The sequence below is a fragment of the Cyanistes caeruleus genome, chromosome 4 (assembly GCF_971803275.1).
Source record: "Cyanistes caeruleus chromosome 4, bCyaCae1.hap1.1, whole genome shotgun sequence".
In the NCBI taxonomy this organism is placed as follows: Eukaryota; Metazoa; Chordata; class Aves; order Passeriformes; family Paridae; genus Cyanistes; species Cyanistes caeruleus.
Window position 1 is genome coordinate 31,114,418 of NC_141704.1, and position 18,087 is coordinate 31,132,504.

Genomic DNA, 18,087 nt, shown 5'->3' on the forward strand with positions numbered 1-18,087 from the left:
AACAGAAAGCAATCCCATTCATTTACTCGGGGTCCCACTGATGCAGCCGGCACGGGCAGGGTGCAGAAGCAGCTGCTGTACTTGGGGTAAGGCTCAGGCAGCACAGGCTGCCCTCCCACAGCAGATCTCAGCCGCAGGCAGGGAGAAGCACGCTCCCTGCCCAGCCCAAGGAAACGCTCCTCCTGAATCCTCTCAGTCCTTTCTTCATGCAGGTAGGGTAGTAAGGACAGGTTTGTTTATGTTAATTAAAGAAAAATAATAATAATAATCTCTCTTCTAAACATTTTTATAATGGAAATCTGACCAGGGAAGTTAAAGGGAAATCAAAAGATCAGGCCAATCCAAGGTTCATACACAGTAGATATTATACTGTGAGACAGAGCGAAGGACTGACTCAGAGATGCTGAATACCCTGCACCATTTGAGTAATAAGCAAGCTCAGGAAGAAACAGAGCTGAGACAGCTGTCACAAAGAAAGGATCTTGGGCACTTTTAAGATCATATAGGAGCAAAGAATTACAATTTAGACACACACACAAAAAAAAAAAAAAAACAACCAAACAAGAAAAACAGAGAAAGAGCAGTCATGTTGCTGTAGAATAGTGTCAGTGATAACAACTGGCTTTTGACTGTCACAAAGTAACTCAAATACAGGGCAGGAGAGACAAGAGGTCCTCCATGCTCAGAGAAGGCACAGAGCATGTTTAGACAAACATCCATCAGGAATTGCCTAACTTGTTATTACACACTCCTAGAAACTGGAACTCTGATCCCCTAAATTAGCCTTCCACTATTTCACTACATTGAATCAGAAAATGTTGGTTTACTCCACAATATTCAATTTAAGCCTTTCTTGATACCAATTAAGCTGTCTTCAATGGACACAGTAAATAATCCCCATCCTCCATATTTTCTACTCTGTCTTTTTTAAAGGAAGGAACAAGGTTGTTATTTCCCTACTGTGTCAGTTCTCTGAGCCTCCTTTTTCTTGTTCTTTCCTGGAATTTTTCCAGATTTCACCTGTGTACATCCTGAAGTGCTTAAAGTAGGTACAGTGCTCCACTTGCTGTACTAAGCTGCAAAGAATAACTGCCTTCTGCAGTTACTTGACACACCTGGAAATGTATTCCAGGTTTTCAAGACCACAAAAACCAGCACCACATACTCAGTTTGTTATCTCCTATGACCCCAGATCCTTCCTTGTATATTAGTGCTTAGCCAGTTAGTCTCCATTGATATTGCATATACAGTTCCTTTTGTTAATACAGCTTGGTTTTGTTTAATTTCACATTGTTGGATTTCAGGGCATTTCTGCAATTTACTGTGATCTTTCCAGCTTCTAATCCTACCTTCCAAATGCTGCCAGCCCCTGCACATACATATTTTAAGTCACTGTTTTATGACCCTCAATTGTGATGAGCAGTAGAGAACAGCAGAGCAGTCAAACCAGACCATGTTAGGACTCCAGATCAGACACACACACACACAGAAAAGCAGGATATAATTGCTCCACATACGGTTTTCCAATGAGGCATTCAGCCCCTTCTTAATTTCACCTTTCATTTGTCTAGTTTATGTAAAGGTCATGTGGGACTATGTCCAAAGCCAGTAGCTTTCTCTGTCTGCCAGGCCTGCTGCCATGTCAAACAAAAAAACTAAATTGATCTGACATGATTAGCCCTTAAAAATTAGCAATGTATGTCTGCTGTTGGCTTAATTTCCTGTAGTAAAGGATCTGACCATAAGCATCTGATCTTTCTCAGCATCTTTCCACATTCTGTAGCTACACTAACCAATTGAATTTCTCTGGATCTCTAGCCGCCTTTAAAAAAAAATTAAGATGCAAGAATAATATTTTTTCACATACATGCTCTTCATTCACTTGAAAGCTGTGAGATTTCATGATGTGTATGAAACTGGAGAAAACCCACCACTGCAGCACAAAGGAGAAGACCACCTTCTGCCGTGCCCTCTGAGCAGCAGCGGTGCTGGGCAGCAGCCTTCCCTCTGGAAGAAACCAGCTCGGGCCAGCAAAGCCTGCAGAGTGCCTACTTAGGCTCTCCTCTAAACACAAATCTATTAGGAGCACTCCTCCCCCTACACGCCCCCCCCGGATGATGCTTCTGCTCACAGATCAAAGACTTTTGTGGAAACCTTTTCCACCACCAAACGCCAGCACAGGTCCATGAAAGGGCTGCCCTCTCCCCAGCCCTCTAAACACAACTTCCCTCGCCCAGAAGAGGCGTTCCAGAAACACCTACGAGGCGTTCCAGAAACAGCCCCACTCGCTCGCAGAGGCCGAGCCGCGTGTGTCCGTGGCTGTGCTGGGCTGTGCCGGGCAGGGCTGTGCCGGGCAGGGCTGTGCTGTGCGGGGCAGCCCGAGGCGGCGGGCCCGGGCCGCGGGCGGGGCGGGGCGGGGCGGGCAGCGCTGGCCGTGAGCCGGCTGCCCTCTCCCGGCAGCGCAGCGCCAGCGCCGCCCGGCCCCGCGGGCCACCCCCGCCAGCACGGCTCGGCTCGGCAACACAAGCCAGAGACAAGGCTCCCAAGAGCACGGCTTGTCCGTCAGCAACGCCCTGCGGCACCTTTGGGTACCTAGAAATAACAGCTGCACAGCGGTTTAAAAGCAAAAAACTATACATATATATATGTACGTGTGTGTGTGTGTGTGTGTGTGTGTGTGTGTGTGTGTGCACTGAGGATCCCAAGTTCCCGCTGGCCCGAGAGCTTTAAAAGCACCTCAGTTTCAAGTTAATGATGTAGGGAAGAACTTTTTCCCCACAAAAAACACCTAAAGCAGGGACTTGTTGCCACAGGACGCTGTGGATGCCAAAGGTTTAGACAGGCTCCAAAACCATTTAGAGAAATTCAATAAAGAAAAAAAAAATCTATCACAGGTGACTTTAAAAAAGAATAAAAATCTATAGCCAGGAAATCCCAAAGCCACAGGATTGCTTCAAGAGCACAGAAGAGGGGAAGTATCACCGAATCTTGGCGCGGCTCCCTCTGTTTTAAGTACTTGCTATTAGACACTGTCAAAGCCAGAACACTGGAAGGCAGAGACCTTCTGTCTGACCTGGAGTAGCTGCTTTCATGCCCTCAGTAGGATATCGTAGCTATCAACAGGCCATTTTCTCTGCACCATTTGGTTTTAGTCCTACAACTGATCCAGACTACTTCCAACACACATGCTACACTCTGGCGTAATCATTCAGAAGGGAAAATCTAAACAAGATGCTGTCCCTGCTGCCAAAGGAACTGAGGGGCTTGGGAACCTCCAAGACAGACATGGAGTAACACTCATATGGTCATCAGAGGAGAAAAAGTGGACTCCTGGTACTCTATCAAGGATGACTCACATCCCCACTCCTTAACCCCTAAACAGAGATGAGAAATTGCTTGAATCAGAGGACCCAAACATGAAAGGAATTTGTATTACATCATCCAAGCCCATTTCCTGCCAACGCCTTACAACCCCAGAGCTTTGGCTGGACTATTCATCAGCAAGGTATTTGTTACTTCCCTTGAAAAGCTGTTTATAGGGCTTAAAGAGCTTACTTCGAGGAAGTCTTCCCATGTATCTGAATTAGGTGCACTCCTTAACTATTTCTTCTCTTACAACTTTTTTCCACGTGGTTACTTATTATCTTTTGCTATTGATTATGAGAAAGGCATGCACTGGTATGGAGTTCACTGGATGTGTTTATGGAAGGTATTCAGGGCTCTGCAAGGAAAGGATTCCGTGCCTTGTATTCAGAGATTAGAAAGGCAGCAGACATGAAGGAAGAGAGGAATAAATATATAGCTAGAGTGATCTACTTGCAAGACTCATGTCAACTGCAAGACATCATACTTGCTGTATTATTTAAGAGGTTTGCTAGGAAATAAGCTAAACAAAGGAAAGGAGACATCTGGGGGAATGTGGCCAATATAAGCACAGAGACTAGGTTCAGAGTGAAATTCCAGAACTGGTTTATAACCAAGCTAACCTATTTGGTGGTTTATGTCTTACAACTGTTTTTTTAATCCCACTTACTGTATCTTTCCTGCAGCTTCTCAGGGATATAGTCTGGGCTTGAGAAAACAAGGAACCACTTCTTCATGCTTCAAGTGATCTAGCAAGATCACTTCAAGCAAGATTTGATCAAGACAGTTCTGGATTCAAGGGAGATGTATCACCAGATTAGTCTCAGTGGATCTTGCTTTTCCAACTCATTCTTAACTGTTTAAACTTCAATCTGTAACCAACTCCTCCTTCAGTTTTTAGCTTAACATTCTGTTCTCTATTTTCCTTCTCACATATCACATTTTACATTGTTTTAACTCTCTTCACTCTCTCAACATGTTTTTACCTTCTGAATGTACTGAGAGTTTTAAGTAGCGTCTGACCCAATCTGGTAAAGGACTTCTCAAGTTCCTTCCTCCTCCAGTGTTAAACTGTTTTCCACAAGCACACCTGAACTGGCCCAAACTCTCCATAGCTTCGAGAAGCAGTAACATCCCAGCAGTTCTCCCACTAAACACTCCTGAGCCCCCTTGTCTGCAGCTGCCTCACAGATGCTTCTCACCTCCTGAATACATTGGACATTTTTTCCCAGACTACATTCTCTGAAATAAAGCTCATTATTTTCTATGGGACACTGCAGTTAGGTCAGTAATAGAATATCGTGTCAGTCCTGTCTAGGACGCTGTGGAAACGTTTCACTGCTTGCCTAAAGAGAGGCTGTAGAAGCCAGGACACAGCAGATTTGGCAGACTTATCCTAATCCACCTAATTTTAAACATAAAGAAAGCACTTAGAGCCGTTTTCCCTCATTAGCTTGGTCCCATCCCAAATTTTGGTTTGATTGCTTTCAAGCCAAGAGGGACTCCTCAAAAGTACTAGGAACAACAAGCCGGGTCCTCTCCATTTTATATGGAGGATCTCAGAAGCTTCCTGATCTTTGTCTTGGCTGTGTACTCACAGAGTATGGTATTAAAATTTTATTTGAACCTCTCTAGAACCTCTCTCTGCTCCTGAGTTTAAAAATTTGTATTAAATGCACTTTTCAAATGAAGAGTGTAAGCAACAAACAACCCAAAACCACACAAACCATGCTCCTTTCTAGCTCCTGAATAACTTAATACTTCCACTGTCATTACCTCACAGGCTACAGAGCCACATAACATACACAAGGAAAGGTTTATTTTCATGGACAGTTACTAGGAGGAAAAGAAATTAAAAACTAAAACCTATCAGGAAGACTACTTAGATTTGAACTTTGAGACAGGGAGTCTTTGTTACAAAACTGACCAAGCAGGGCACTAAAGAGACTGTGGTTGGTGCTATCATGGTAGAAGTGAAAACAAACAAGTGACCAAACCATTTTCCTCCAGGATGACATTTTTATTTGCTTCATGGCAAGAGCATCTCAAGTCTGTTGGTACTAAATCAAGAGATTTTTTGTGTGGATATCCCAATCAGTGTTGAGCCACCTAGATGCTAATCAAGTTGTGGCAATATTCCTAAATTCACACTTTTCAGCTGAAAAAGGACAGGTTTCCCCCTATGAATCCTGTTGAGATCCCTGCTGCTTGCTGCCAAGAGACCACCAATGAGCAGCAGTGCCTCTATGCAGGCAGCTACAACAGGAAGCTTGGTGACCTGCTGTCCTGCCTCCCCACAGGAGCCCTCACCCACCCGTCACATCTCAGGATGAAGGTCTTCCTTGCCAAACTCCCCACATCAGAAGGGACTGGGCAAAGAAAACAAATAGGGAGGAAAAAAAGCAATGGGGAGGCTTCCTGTTCTCAGAGGCTGCCACCAGTGCTGTTCAGTTTCCCCTCACCAGCTTGCGGCCCCAGGGAAGGCAGCGCACACATCCGCCTGGAGCCTTCGATGCCCCGTCAGATATTCCAATGCAGCAAGTGAGTAAAGACCCTGGGGAAAAGGCTGACAATTGGAGATGATTTAACAGCATTTCACCTTAAGCTTGAACTCAAAACTGAGAGGATACTGATAAAGCTGTTCCTAGTAGTTGCCATAGGCAGCCACTACCTTGGGCTGCAGCCTCATCTACATACAGGAGAACAACAGGTCAGGGCTGGTGAGTGCTCAGATGGAAAACAAGCCACCGAAATTAAGCTGTTGAAGGAAGTGTCACTTGTGATAGGTAATGACGTTTCCACCACATTAGTACCAAGCCAATGTCCCAGTTTGATTTAAGAACTGTACTTAGGAAAGTACAAGCTTTTAAAAGAGGCTTCAAACCAATATCCTAACCCGTTGTGATAGCTGAGAATCACTTTCCATAACAGAAGAGGTATAATAGCTCTAACATCCTGACCCAGTTCTGGTGTGTGAAATTACCTCCTGCTTCCATAAACTCTCTCTCCTCTCTTCCCATCAGTAGCAGCAAAACAAGGTGTTCTTGCTCATTTTGCTTCCTGTTGGGGAACAAAATTATTCTGTGCAGCTGCAAAATTCTGCCACAGAAGTGCCAGTATTTGGCACTCTAACAAATCTCAGATATCATGTCTAATAAATTTGGACATGAAAAGCACTAGAGCAATATAATATAGGTCTTGTCTATATAAAAAATAAGCTGGCACAGTTAGCATGGAACAGCCTTCTGGAAGGAGAATATGTATTCTTGATGAGTTTGTCTGTATGTAAAAGCTGTATCAGTATAGCTGTACCAGTCATTTTCCATGTAGAGACCAACTCAAAGTACCTCAGAGCTGTTTGTCACAGCTTGGGAAATGAAGCAAGGAAGTCTTGGTTCACTGCCTGTTAGGCAGGCGCTTGCATTACAAAAAAAGAAATACGATTTTGTTGGCAGACCTAACAGAGGGATGAAAAACTGAATAGTCCCCAGGGAATAAGCTCTCCTCAGCAAAAGACCTGGTTGTCATCTCAGTTAGCAATGTTACACTATGTTACACCAATGTTCCCTCATTTTCCTGTTACCACAAGCTTTGTCCCTGCCATCAGCCTAGCTCTGGGAAAAGGAAGGGTGTCCTGCCATTCCTGAATGTTCACTAGGCATCCACAGAGCAAACCTTGAATTCTGAGAACAGTCCCACAGGAGCTCTCAAGCTCCTTACAGGACTGTAACATAGATGCAGTAGTGCAACTCCTTGGCAAAATAAAGCCTCTTTTTAGGCAAACTCATACAATAATGATTTAGCACACATGCTCCCCAGGTCCTATCACCACAAAAAGTCCAGCAAGCCAGCACTCAAGCAGGGCAGGTGAGGAACAAGGGGGCTGCACAACAACACAGAGCTTTGGGTTATCATAAAGCAATCATACAAGACCAGGATTCTGAGATAAAGAGCCTCAACATGAACCCATCTCATTTGTTTCAGTACTGTTACCCCTGCATGATGACAACAGAATACTTAAATACTTGGGAAAAGATACAAAATAAACTCTGTTCTGGAGACCTAAGCATTCCCAAATGGCCAAAGTGAGGACTCAAACCAATCACACATTTCCCACTGTCAGGAATAAAAACCCCAATAATCCGGAACATCTGGGTATGGTTTAACCACTAGAGGGTGTAAAAACAGCACAGTGAAAGGTTTGCAGCCAGCAATTAACGGCATTCAGAGCCTGGAGGAACGAAAAACGCATTCAAACAAGTGAAGGAGGAGTAGGAGACTACATAAAGTGAAAAAAAGGGCTAGTCACAATCTGACTACTGTGGTCACAGGATGAAAAGCCCTAAAAATAAGCTCTCCTTTGCTATTTCTCCTTAAGAAAATAATGGGGGGAAAAAACCACAGTACAAGTACTTACAGTAAAGAAAAACAATGGGGAAGAGCACGATACACTGACTTACCCTCACCAGCTGAAATCAAGCCCCTAATTTGAGGAAATCCAACACAACTGCTCCTGTATCTCAGTAATTACTTTGTTACAGGGTGAGGACCCCCTACACATATTCCCCACACCACCTCCTCCTTTTGCAGTGCAAGAAGGCAGGTGATAGATCAGCCATTGCTGATTCTCCCACACCAGCCCCAGCCTGTGGCAACAGAAGACTTCTTTTTCTGCTGCTATCAAGTTAGAGGCTTGCAATCAGATTAGCTAAAAGCCTTGAAACCTCATTAGTGAAAACCAGATCTGAATTTAAGCTGCTTCAGGGACACAAGCAAGACAGAAGAACAAATACTTACTACAGACCAAAATGTTGTAGAGAGCAGGAAGAAAAAAAACAAAACAAACAAAAACCAGCCAAAAAATATTTTTACAAGCATTTGCTAAATGAAAACACATAAGTTAAACTGCAGCTGTTTGTTCTCCAAGAAAATTCCATAAAGCTCTCTGCCATCCAAAATACATGTACACACTTGCTAACATTCATTACTCCCTGTGCTCACCCACATAAAGCTCCCCAGGGCTGTCCAGGCTGTAATTCTCATTTCACACATTGGCTGTAGTACAGCTTCCCATGCCCATCTCTGCTGATCTGGCAACCAGCCAGCAATAGCAGTTCTGGACTTTGAAATCAGAAGAGTTCTTATGGGATGAGAAAGAGGAAATCTGTGAAGTGGGATATACTGGTAGGTATAAACACCCTAAAACACCCCTAAATATACAGGTAAAGTGAAGCACCAAAATAGGGTACAAAAGGTGCTACCAGAATGGGAAAGCCAAAAGCAGATATGAACCACTTTAAGAATCTGACTGGTTCTGCCTTGCAGCCTAGCTTACCTCACTTAGCCTAGACAGAGTAGGAACACAATTCTCACAGCATCCCAGTGTGTAGTATTTATTTGTGCTAGTTAGCAGTTATATATCCCAGAAGACATTCTGAATAATTTCCTCCTATAAACTCATACACCACACATACCAAGCACCAAAGATTTAAGCTCTTCAGTTGCTGAGGCTGTACTATGCTGCACTTCCTTCATACAAACATCTCCCATTAAGCTGTTATTACATATACCCAGACCTCATCAAGAGATGATGAAAATCGCTTTCTTTATATAGCAGTACCTGAGAGTATTAAAGAATTTGATTTTGGTTTTGTTATTTGCACATTACTGAAATGTGCTGCATTATTGATTTTCCGTGCATATTAATTTCCTGCTACACCGGTTCATACTCTGCTTTGCAGTAGCACTGCAGAACACTGAAAAAAACTTCATTCTAAGAAGGGAGATTTAATGTGTGACAGTTGTTTCTTACAACCATTAAATTTCATTTGTTCCAAAGCATCTCCTCCTTCTATCGTACAAATTCATCAACTGGGATTTCTCTGTCTTCTGTCAGGAGGCAAGAGAACGCTTACAGATGCAGAGCACTGAACAGTGTCATTTTTACTGCTGTAGGAGAGCATCCTGAATAAGAGCAAGGAGCAGGGGCCCTCCAGGACTTGAAAGGAATGCAAGACAAGTTCACAGATATTAGAAACAACCCAATAGGATGTGTCATTCCCTACTCCACCAGCAAATCAGACTCTCACAAAAACTCAGTGTTGTTTTTCTCCCCAGATGCCAGAATTACAGCAATAAGTATAAAACAGGGCCAAGCATGTACTGGCACTGAACATCTACATTCATTAACACTGAGGAGATACAGGGGGAGTTTAGGACAGAGATTCTAAGCTGTGGCATTTTTAAGAATCAAGAATTTTCTGAGCTGTTGGTAATGTGGATGATATTTAACCCCTTACCAGGCGCCTTGCCACATACTGCTGGAAGCCATAAAAACCCATTCAATTAATCACATATGTCTCCACAAACAATCCACAATAGAAAAAAACTATTTCCATCACAGGAGAGCCAGGAAGCTGTCAGACAAAACACCCCTAAGCGTACAGAGATGCACGGACACATGCATTTACTGCAATCAGACACTTACTTGATTGTCTCTTGCTGGATATCCATGATAACCTGAAGTCAGAGGCTCGCTCTGCAAGACAAGAAAACAAAGAGCAAAGGTAGGGGTTACAAGGAATAGAAAGCAAGAAAATATAGGCCTGCCTTAACTCAGCCAAAGACAAGAACCTGCATGAAATGGGGGAAGAACGAACCAAAGTATTCTGCCAACTTCCTTTTTTCCATGTAAGCCAATACACCTAAAATTTATTTTCAACTGCATATGTCAAATTGTGCAGAAGAAAAAAAAAAAAATCAAAGCCATAAAATAAGCATAAACAAATCCTACTCTACCCTCTGTAATATCAGTTATGTATAATTTTGGTCCTTTTCCAAAAATATTTTATATGCAAACACATTTACTATCATGAAAACTGAACAAAACAGAACATAAAATTACAGACGTTATGATGCACCTCACCCAGTCTTGAAGAAATGTTTCCCTAAACATTAGCTGTAAATGTGTCATATTTTTCCTTTTCAAAACTATATTAATAGTTTAATATGAACTTAAAAAGCAGTCAATGCAACTTCAAACACCCCAGTAAGCCTGTGCAATACCTCAACACTCCCAGCAGGAAATCAATCCTCTAGGCCTTATTTCTTCAGCTCAGAAGGGGCTCTGAGCCTACACATTTTGTGATATTGGCAGCTCCATCATCCTGCTCTGCGGGAATATATGAACCTCCAACATTTCTGGAATTTCTCCATTCCCAGAAAAATTCCCAGACCCATCTCTATTTTAGCAGTGCAGTGGGGATGAAGATAACATAATACTTCCTAAATGTTTATTTCTGTTTCTTAATGTGTTTTTGGTTCCTCTCCCTCCAACACATCCTCTTTGGAATGGGGAAAGGGCACTCACATGCCTCAGGCATGCGTCTTTCTGTCTGAGGAGAGGATAAACTAAACTAGACAAAGTCTGTATCAATTCCACCCTGGTACCCCTGTGCATTCACAAGCAACTCCCAGAAGAATGCTAGGAGGAGGAGAAGGAGGAGGAGGAAAGGAAACAGCCACCCTCCACAATTTTTAAGTCTATCTCCTGTTACGACTTATGAGGAGGAACTCTAAGTCAGCTCTGTACTTTCTCCAGCAGCTCTTGGGGAAGGAGAGGAAGGAGAGAGAGGCCCTGACAAAACACAGCAAAACAATCTCAGATTGTCAAAAGCAAATCAATACATTATGGGCATGAAGCTGACTGAAATGTACAATCACTGTTGGGAAAGAGTTTGAGATGTTTTAGGTTTTGTGCTTGGGACATTTGAGTAAAAGGCCAGCTCCTACCAGAGAGAGATCTACTACCCTACACAGGGCATGTGGCCACTGGCACAATTTCAGTTTACACAAAACACTTTAACACAATTCTTGCTGAAAAGCAAGGTGCTAAATATTTCAGTGCAAAGACTACCAATGCTATTTAGAGTTTGTATCCATCCTCCCTCTCTTCCTCTTTACTTCAATTCTGCCCAGGGGATTCTCTGTGGAAACCCGCCAGGAAACATTCACCCTCTCCTCATGCTCTCATGCTACAGTAGCATGCACAGTATGAAAGCTTCAAGGACAACAAAACTTTTGGCAGCCAATTTTTGGGGATTAACAGTAATTAATTAGGCTGGCCACCGTGTGAGTACATTCTTCTCAAATACTAACACAGCCAGAAAGCAGGTTAAGCACAAAACTCCACAAACGATTCAGAAACAGAAGGAAAGATAGAAGTTGGAAGAAGCAAATGGAGACCCTCAACTACAGCACCACCCAAAGCTTTCAGGTTTTAACTATGAACTTAAGTAAGAAAAAACAACGCCATGATGAAAACACACAGTTTGTCTTTTTCTCCCCCAGTGTAAGTACACCTTATAAGCACTGTGATTGTTTATCCCACAAACTACAGTTTACCAATGTATGTCTTAAATACCATAAACATCCACCCTGTAGCAAGACAGATGGTCTTCTATTCCAGGCATGCTTTTAACAGTACTTATACACACACCTGCAAGGTCAGTATCTCAGACAAGTTCCTGTGCAAGCCTCTCCCAACACCCTGAAAACCAGAAGGATTTCCACACAGAGAATAAGGAATTAATGGACAAGCTTCCTTTACAGATACTAAAGATAAGGGCAGTGAATGCAAGTTGAAAGTTGTAAAAAAGGAAAACGAAATTGTTAGTTTCAGGATGATGCTCTTCACATAAGGGACTAGTAAGAGGGACTGTCATCATGAGGCTGTGGCAGAAAAGAGACAGAACTGAACTTTATGAGATTTCCTGAAATCAAAGAACCTGGAATCCAAGAAACCACATCTAGAAACAGAACAGTTTTGAGTAGAATCAAATCACAAAAGTGTGAAGACAAAGATAATTACAGAGATCTGAGGACAGCCCACAGCACGTAAGAAACCAGAAAGAAACAAAAAAAATGGAATGGAGGGGGAAATGGCACACATCCCACAATCCATGCTTTATTTTTTGGAAGACAAACCTCACAGAATATGCAGGCTAAAAATGTCTGAGAGATATGGCTGCATCAGGAGGTAAAAGGAGAGGTGAAAGAGCATTACATTAGTGAGAGTTCCAAGATAGCAGAGGTTAGAAAGAGGGCAGCAGCTGGAGCATTAAGGTCACAAAAAGGCCAAAGATATCTCTTTGCCTTTCATACAGCAATGCTACCACCAAGTACTGGACTCTTTGCAAAATCCCCGCTGTGCGTATCATTGCTCTAATTGAACTTAACTCTCCAAGAGAAGGCAGGAAGCGCCTAGGGAAACCGTCTCCTGCCAATAATCTCCAGTGCTGGCAATTTTACAGGTCACTAATGGTGAATCTGGGGCCTGCTGCATGATTATTCCATACGGAGTTGTCCTTTGTTGAAAACTAAACAGAGCAAGAAGTGAAAGCGTTAAACTCCTGCAACTGGAACAGCACAGCCCAGCAACATCCAGACAGAAAACCCCTGCCTGCTAGGCAATCCAAGGCAGCAGAGGATGGGGATACAGCTCAATCTCCTCTTCTGACTGCACAAAACAAAACTAATCTCACAAAATGGAAGTGAGAAAGAAAGAGGGAAAGGTTTGACACAGATAAGTACACACCACAAACATAGAGGGAACCTGCCTACTGGCAGCAGCCCGATGGGAGAGGGATTCCCCAGATAACTCCATCTCTTTTGCACAGCTCCCTCCTGCCAATTACATTCTCTTTCAATGCCAGCATGCAACTAGACATTCATAAAGAAATTGAGTTAGGTGACACTAGCCTGCAAAATCAAATGAAACTGCCACTGAGATATTTCATTACTTTGTTTACCACTGAAAGGCATTTCTCAGGTACTGCAATTTGCTTTAGAGTAGGGAGAATAAAACTAGAAGCTAATACCATAAATCAGCTTTCTGCAACACATATTGGGATTTTATTCAAACCATATGGATGATCTCACACATGGGCTTCCACACTTCCATAGGATATGGAACCAAGGATGTGACCATTGTGGCTGTACCCCAGTGAAAGCCTCTGTGCAGGCCAACTAGATTTGACAGGATAAAAGTCACAACTCAGTAAAATCCACTAAGTCTTTATCACCCCTTTATTTCAAAGTTTTCCCATTCTTTAATTTCCCAGCCTTGCTAACACAAGACCTCTTCCACTGGCACTTGCAGTAGTAAGGTCTGCCACAAACTGCAAGTCAACGGTACTGCCTCAGGTCAGAAGATAAACTCAGCACAGTCATTTGCAGACGACTGAAGTTCAAAGTAGATGCTTCTGCCAGAGCAGAACAGCCAGGCTTCAGAATTTTTGGGGTTTTTGATACCTATCAACTCAAAAAATTCTAAGAGCTGCTGAATTAGACACATCTTAAAAACATAAGGAACTGTGAATAAACCAAGACGCCATTAAAGTGATCATCTCTGCTGGCACTAGCTTATGAAAGGCCTCAAAGGACTGGAATAAAGTGATTCCTCTAGGGGAAACATCACAGCTCTAACACATAATGGAAAGTCTGAAAGTCCTTCTACACATTTCTTAAAATTAAAAATAAATTTTAGCTTAAAAATTCAATAATCCTATTTTTGGACTAACCTGACCCCAGAATGAATCAGTTTTACATCACAACTTGCCATTTTGCCAGATGCAACAATCACTGAGGCCTGATCAGCAACTGTTTCCTGACAGCTGAATTAAACCCAAAGTCTGTAGATTGAAACTTTGCTCGTAGGAACCATTAGCTTAGAGAGTTCGTCCCCATTTCTCCCAGCCAGAAAATCAATTCTGCTGAATCCCAGCTTCAGCTTGAAGTGCTGAGTCCTTTCCATTGCAAAGATAATCTCAGAAACATGACCAAGCAATCTCTTCTCTGGATCTGCAGCATTCCTGCTTTCATGACAATGCCAGGAAAAGTGGAGTGAAGTTAATGTAGTCCTTTCAAGTTCCATAACCACCCGCTGGGTTCTGAACAGCAGCAGCAAAACTCACAGGAACAGCTCATCTGTCTCTGCTCTGGCTGCCCCCAACAGCAACGGGTGGTGCAGCAGCCTGGTGGCTTGGAAAGAAGTGACAAGGGAGAGCCCCTGCACCAGAAAGCCAGAAACCCTTCAACTGCACAGAGCAATGAAAAAAAAAGCAACAAGAAATTACTTGTTCCTCCCAAAAGCAAAATGGGATTTTGAAGTGATGAGATAGCACAAGCTACACATTTATCAGAGACTTGTACTAGACAAACAGAAGCCGCTTTTTTAGAGCGCAGTGAATAAGATGTTCACAATAAGAAAAAAAAAAAAAGGCTGAAAACACTGGCTAGAAGCTATTAATCTGAAAGTGACAGTCGTGAAAAAGTAAAGATCGTGAGCCAGACAGAAATCTCAATGCTGTTCATCATAGCCCAGTGGTTTCACCATCTTTTTTGTTTTACCTCTTGCATACAGGAAAGACAGAAACTCTGTGCTGGGGAAAGGCAAGGTGGGTGGGGGATTGTCTTGAAAAAGGATTTTTAGTATTTAACTATGGGAGAGCACTGCTAAAACTGTAAATGCCTTGATCTTATTATCAGTTGCTAAAAAAGTAAGCAACTCTTTATCAGGTCCTTACTTGCACAAATCATTGCATATAAACAAAAAGGAAATAACTATTTCTCTGTCCAAATGTATCTGATGCATTCAGTCTGCCTTCTCAATTGTGTGTGCTGTCTGCTATCCCAAATTGTCTTTGGATAAAATTAATAGGGAAAGTAGCATCTAAGGGTGAACTGCCAATTATTAATGAAAAACTGAACTAAGTAGTTTTTAAATGGATCTTGATGTTACCCTTCTCCCTCGATACTTATCCTAATTTGATATACAGCTCTTGCTAATCACTCTGCAGCACCAATAACTGTGTCTATAGTATAGGACACTTCTCTTCAGCTGTCTTCACTTTCAATTAAACTTGCTTCATGGTTTTGGCTGTTTTCCACATGTGCAGACGTCATCTAGCAAAGACCTTCCACTTATTTGCTTCCTTGTTAGTGCCCTGACATCAACAACCTGTACAATTTGCTGGATGCAAGTAGCAGGACTTACATTCTACTTTTCACCCGCTTCTCACCCACCCACCCCCCTGCTCCCTCTTTTTTTTTAAGTGTATTTGGGGCCTACGAGCTTGAGATTTTGATAAAAGCCACCAAGTACACTGCGCAGGGCCGCCCTTGATGGCTGGGAAGAATGCGGGCTGGCACAGCGCAGGCTCCCGACACCCATCCCAATGACTGAGGCCACTTCTTGAGGGAGGGAAAAGCAGGGCTGCAGCTGCCAGCGCAGGGCTCTGGCTGTGGGGAGCCACAGGAGCAGAGAAGCGCCCACGAGTTCCCTGCTCTGCAGCCCAGCAGAGGCCAGGACAGAGGCTCATCCGGCCCCTCTTCCTTCCTGGAATTCTGGCCCCGTTGCTGCAGCGACAGCAGCCTCCGGCCTAAGCCCCCCCCACCCCGCTCCAGGTTTCCCCATATCCTAAAAATACCGTGTTTTCCACTGGAGGACAGATAGAGAAGGAGAGCTGCCGTGCCGCCGAGTCCCCGGTACCTCAGAGGGCTCCAGGGAATGCAGCTCCCACCTGCAGCCTCTCACCCACCCCAGCCCCACAGCACGAAGGGGTCCCGGGTGTCCGCTCCAGCCTCCCAGCTCCACAAAGGGGGACACACCCAGCTCTGTAGCAGGGACATGGCAGCCACAGCCCCGCGGAGCCCAGAGCCCGCTGTGGGACCGCAGGTCACCCGCGCGGCCATCGGGAAGGGGCAGGACCCCGGCAGAGCCCAGCTGGAGGGAGGCCAGGCCTGCCAGAGGCTCCCCGGGCGGGAAGCCCAGTGACACAGTAAAGACAAGAAAGGAAAGTGATGTCAGATTAATAAAAATAGTCTCCTGCCCTGACCAGAGTTTGAATAGTTTGGAGCAGTTGGCTAGGGAAGGTGGTCAGACAGAACAGGACAGCCTTGGGATGGCTGTATCCCTGTTGAAGAGAGCCCCAGTGATGCCACCCAAACGTGTCAGTGCAATTTTCTGTATTTTGAAATATGTATTTTCTTAACTCCAATCTCCTGGCGCTTCTTTTTTGTGAAACTATATGTATACAATAGGAAGAATAACTGATTGGCATAGCAGAGGCTGTAGAATGGAACACAGACAAATACACATCTGATCAAACCGCACAGAAAAGTTTAAATACTTTCAGGTCTGCTAAAATATTAATGATGCAACAAGTTTGCAAATACATGCTCATGCTTTAAGCTGATGGTGTTAATATGAAGTTATGGTATAGATATCTAATGCTGCAGAGAAGGGGGGTTTTCATATAAAAAAAGCACTTCAACAGCTAAAACTGAAGTATTTTACATATATTCTTTATAACAATGCTGATTCTTCCCTGACTTTTTCCAAATAATGGAAGTAGCTCTCTGGTCAGAAGCAGCCCTTCCCCCAGCTAGGTTTTTCATTTCCCAGATCAGCCAATGGATGTTTTCAGTCACTCAAATAGATGAGATTTCATTGATTTAGTGTAATTTAAATGTGCAAAATGCACACTTTCTTTGGACTACATATGGTAGCATCCTCATCCTGCTCCAGGCATAAAGAGAATATAGTCTGACTCTGCTGGTCCATGACCTACAGTGGCAACAATAGATCCAGTGCAAGTTAAAGCCCCTGGGAATACTGTGCACTGTGTGACGTCTGTGATCCAACAAATACAAGGACACTCTGCATGCACAGAAGTCAATAGCACAAAGTATTGATTTCCCTCCTCTTTTACTAAGCAGAAGCATTTTAAAATGGCAGTTCATCTTCATTTGTACTCTTACTCAACAGAAACAGGACAGGGCTCATAACACGGCTCTAAAATCCAGCACTGGGGGCACCTTTGGATGCCATAATTGTTACATGGGGCTGAGGAAGCATTTCACACATAATTTACACTAAGCCAACTCATTACAGGGCAACATGCTCATGGCATGAAAATCTGGCTTGCTCAAACATGATGAGTACAAGCTTTCACAAGGTGAAGAGGAGTACAGAGTTCTGCTTTAGTAGACAGCTTCACTGTTCTGTTTTCTTAAAAAACAGGATGGAGAATACAGGAGAGAACAGGATGAGAGATCCATGACACCATGGATCCAGAAGGGAAGTTAGTTGATCACAAACTTCTTGGCTGATTTTACAAATATTCACAGTCTGTTGCTCAAAGGCTAAAAAGAAACAAGAGTACTCCTACTTTGCAAAGAAATTATAGTTGTCATATTACCTTCAGAAGAAAAAAGCTGAAGCTAATTTGTCAGCTGGGTGTGAAGAGGCTGTGATATAAAATTAAATCTGCCATGCTCTAAGGGAAATTGGCACAAAAAAGAGATAGAGGTTCAACAGCACACAACTCTGACAAAATCATACTGTATACTAAGTGCTGCAGGCAAATAGGTGTAAGAGAAATTTTTTGTGCCCTGGACACACTGTCCTGATTGCATAAGCTGCCCTACATAGTTACAGAAATTATTTTCCCAGGTTCACATTACAAACCACCTTCCCTTTCCCCAGAGACACAAATTGTTCAAGCAGTTTAGCCAAATGCAGTTGCATCCCTGGAACACTGCAAGTGCCCACAGCCAGCTTGAGAAAGGAGAGAAGTGAAGTGGGCAAGCTGATGGGCTGGAGCTGTAATGGCAAGGGGTTAAAAAGCCTGGAGGAGGGAGAAAGCAGAGGGCCTGGGGCAG

General features: G+C 43.4%; 1 protein-coding gene across 9 annotated transcripts in view; it reads right to left on the reverse strand.

Annotated features, from left to right (window-relative positions):
• Positions 1–18,087, reverse strand: part of RBFOX2 (RNA binding fox-1 homolog 2) — a 170,796-nt gene that overhangs the window by 125,891 nt on the left and 26,818 nt on the right. For 6 of the 9 annotated variants that reach the window (XM_086887328.1, XM_086887332.1, XM_086887330.1 and 3 more), the window contains exon 2: positions 9,851–9,901. The exons of 2 other annotated variants lie outside the window; for them this stretch is intronic. In XM_086887328.1, coding sequence (XP_086743454.1) covers positions 9,851–9,901 — 51 coding nt within the window. Of the gene's footprint in view, positions 1–9,850; positions 9,902–16,032; positions 16,141–18,087 lie in introns of those variants that run through there. One more of the 9 variants, XM_086887334.1, reaches the window with a different exon arrangement.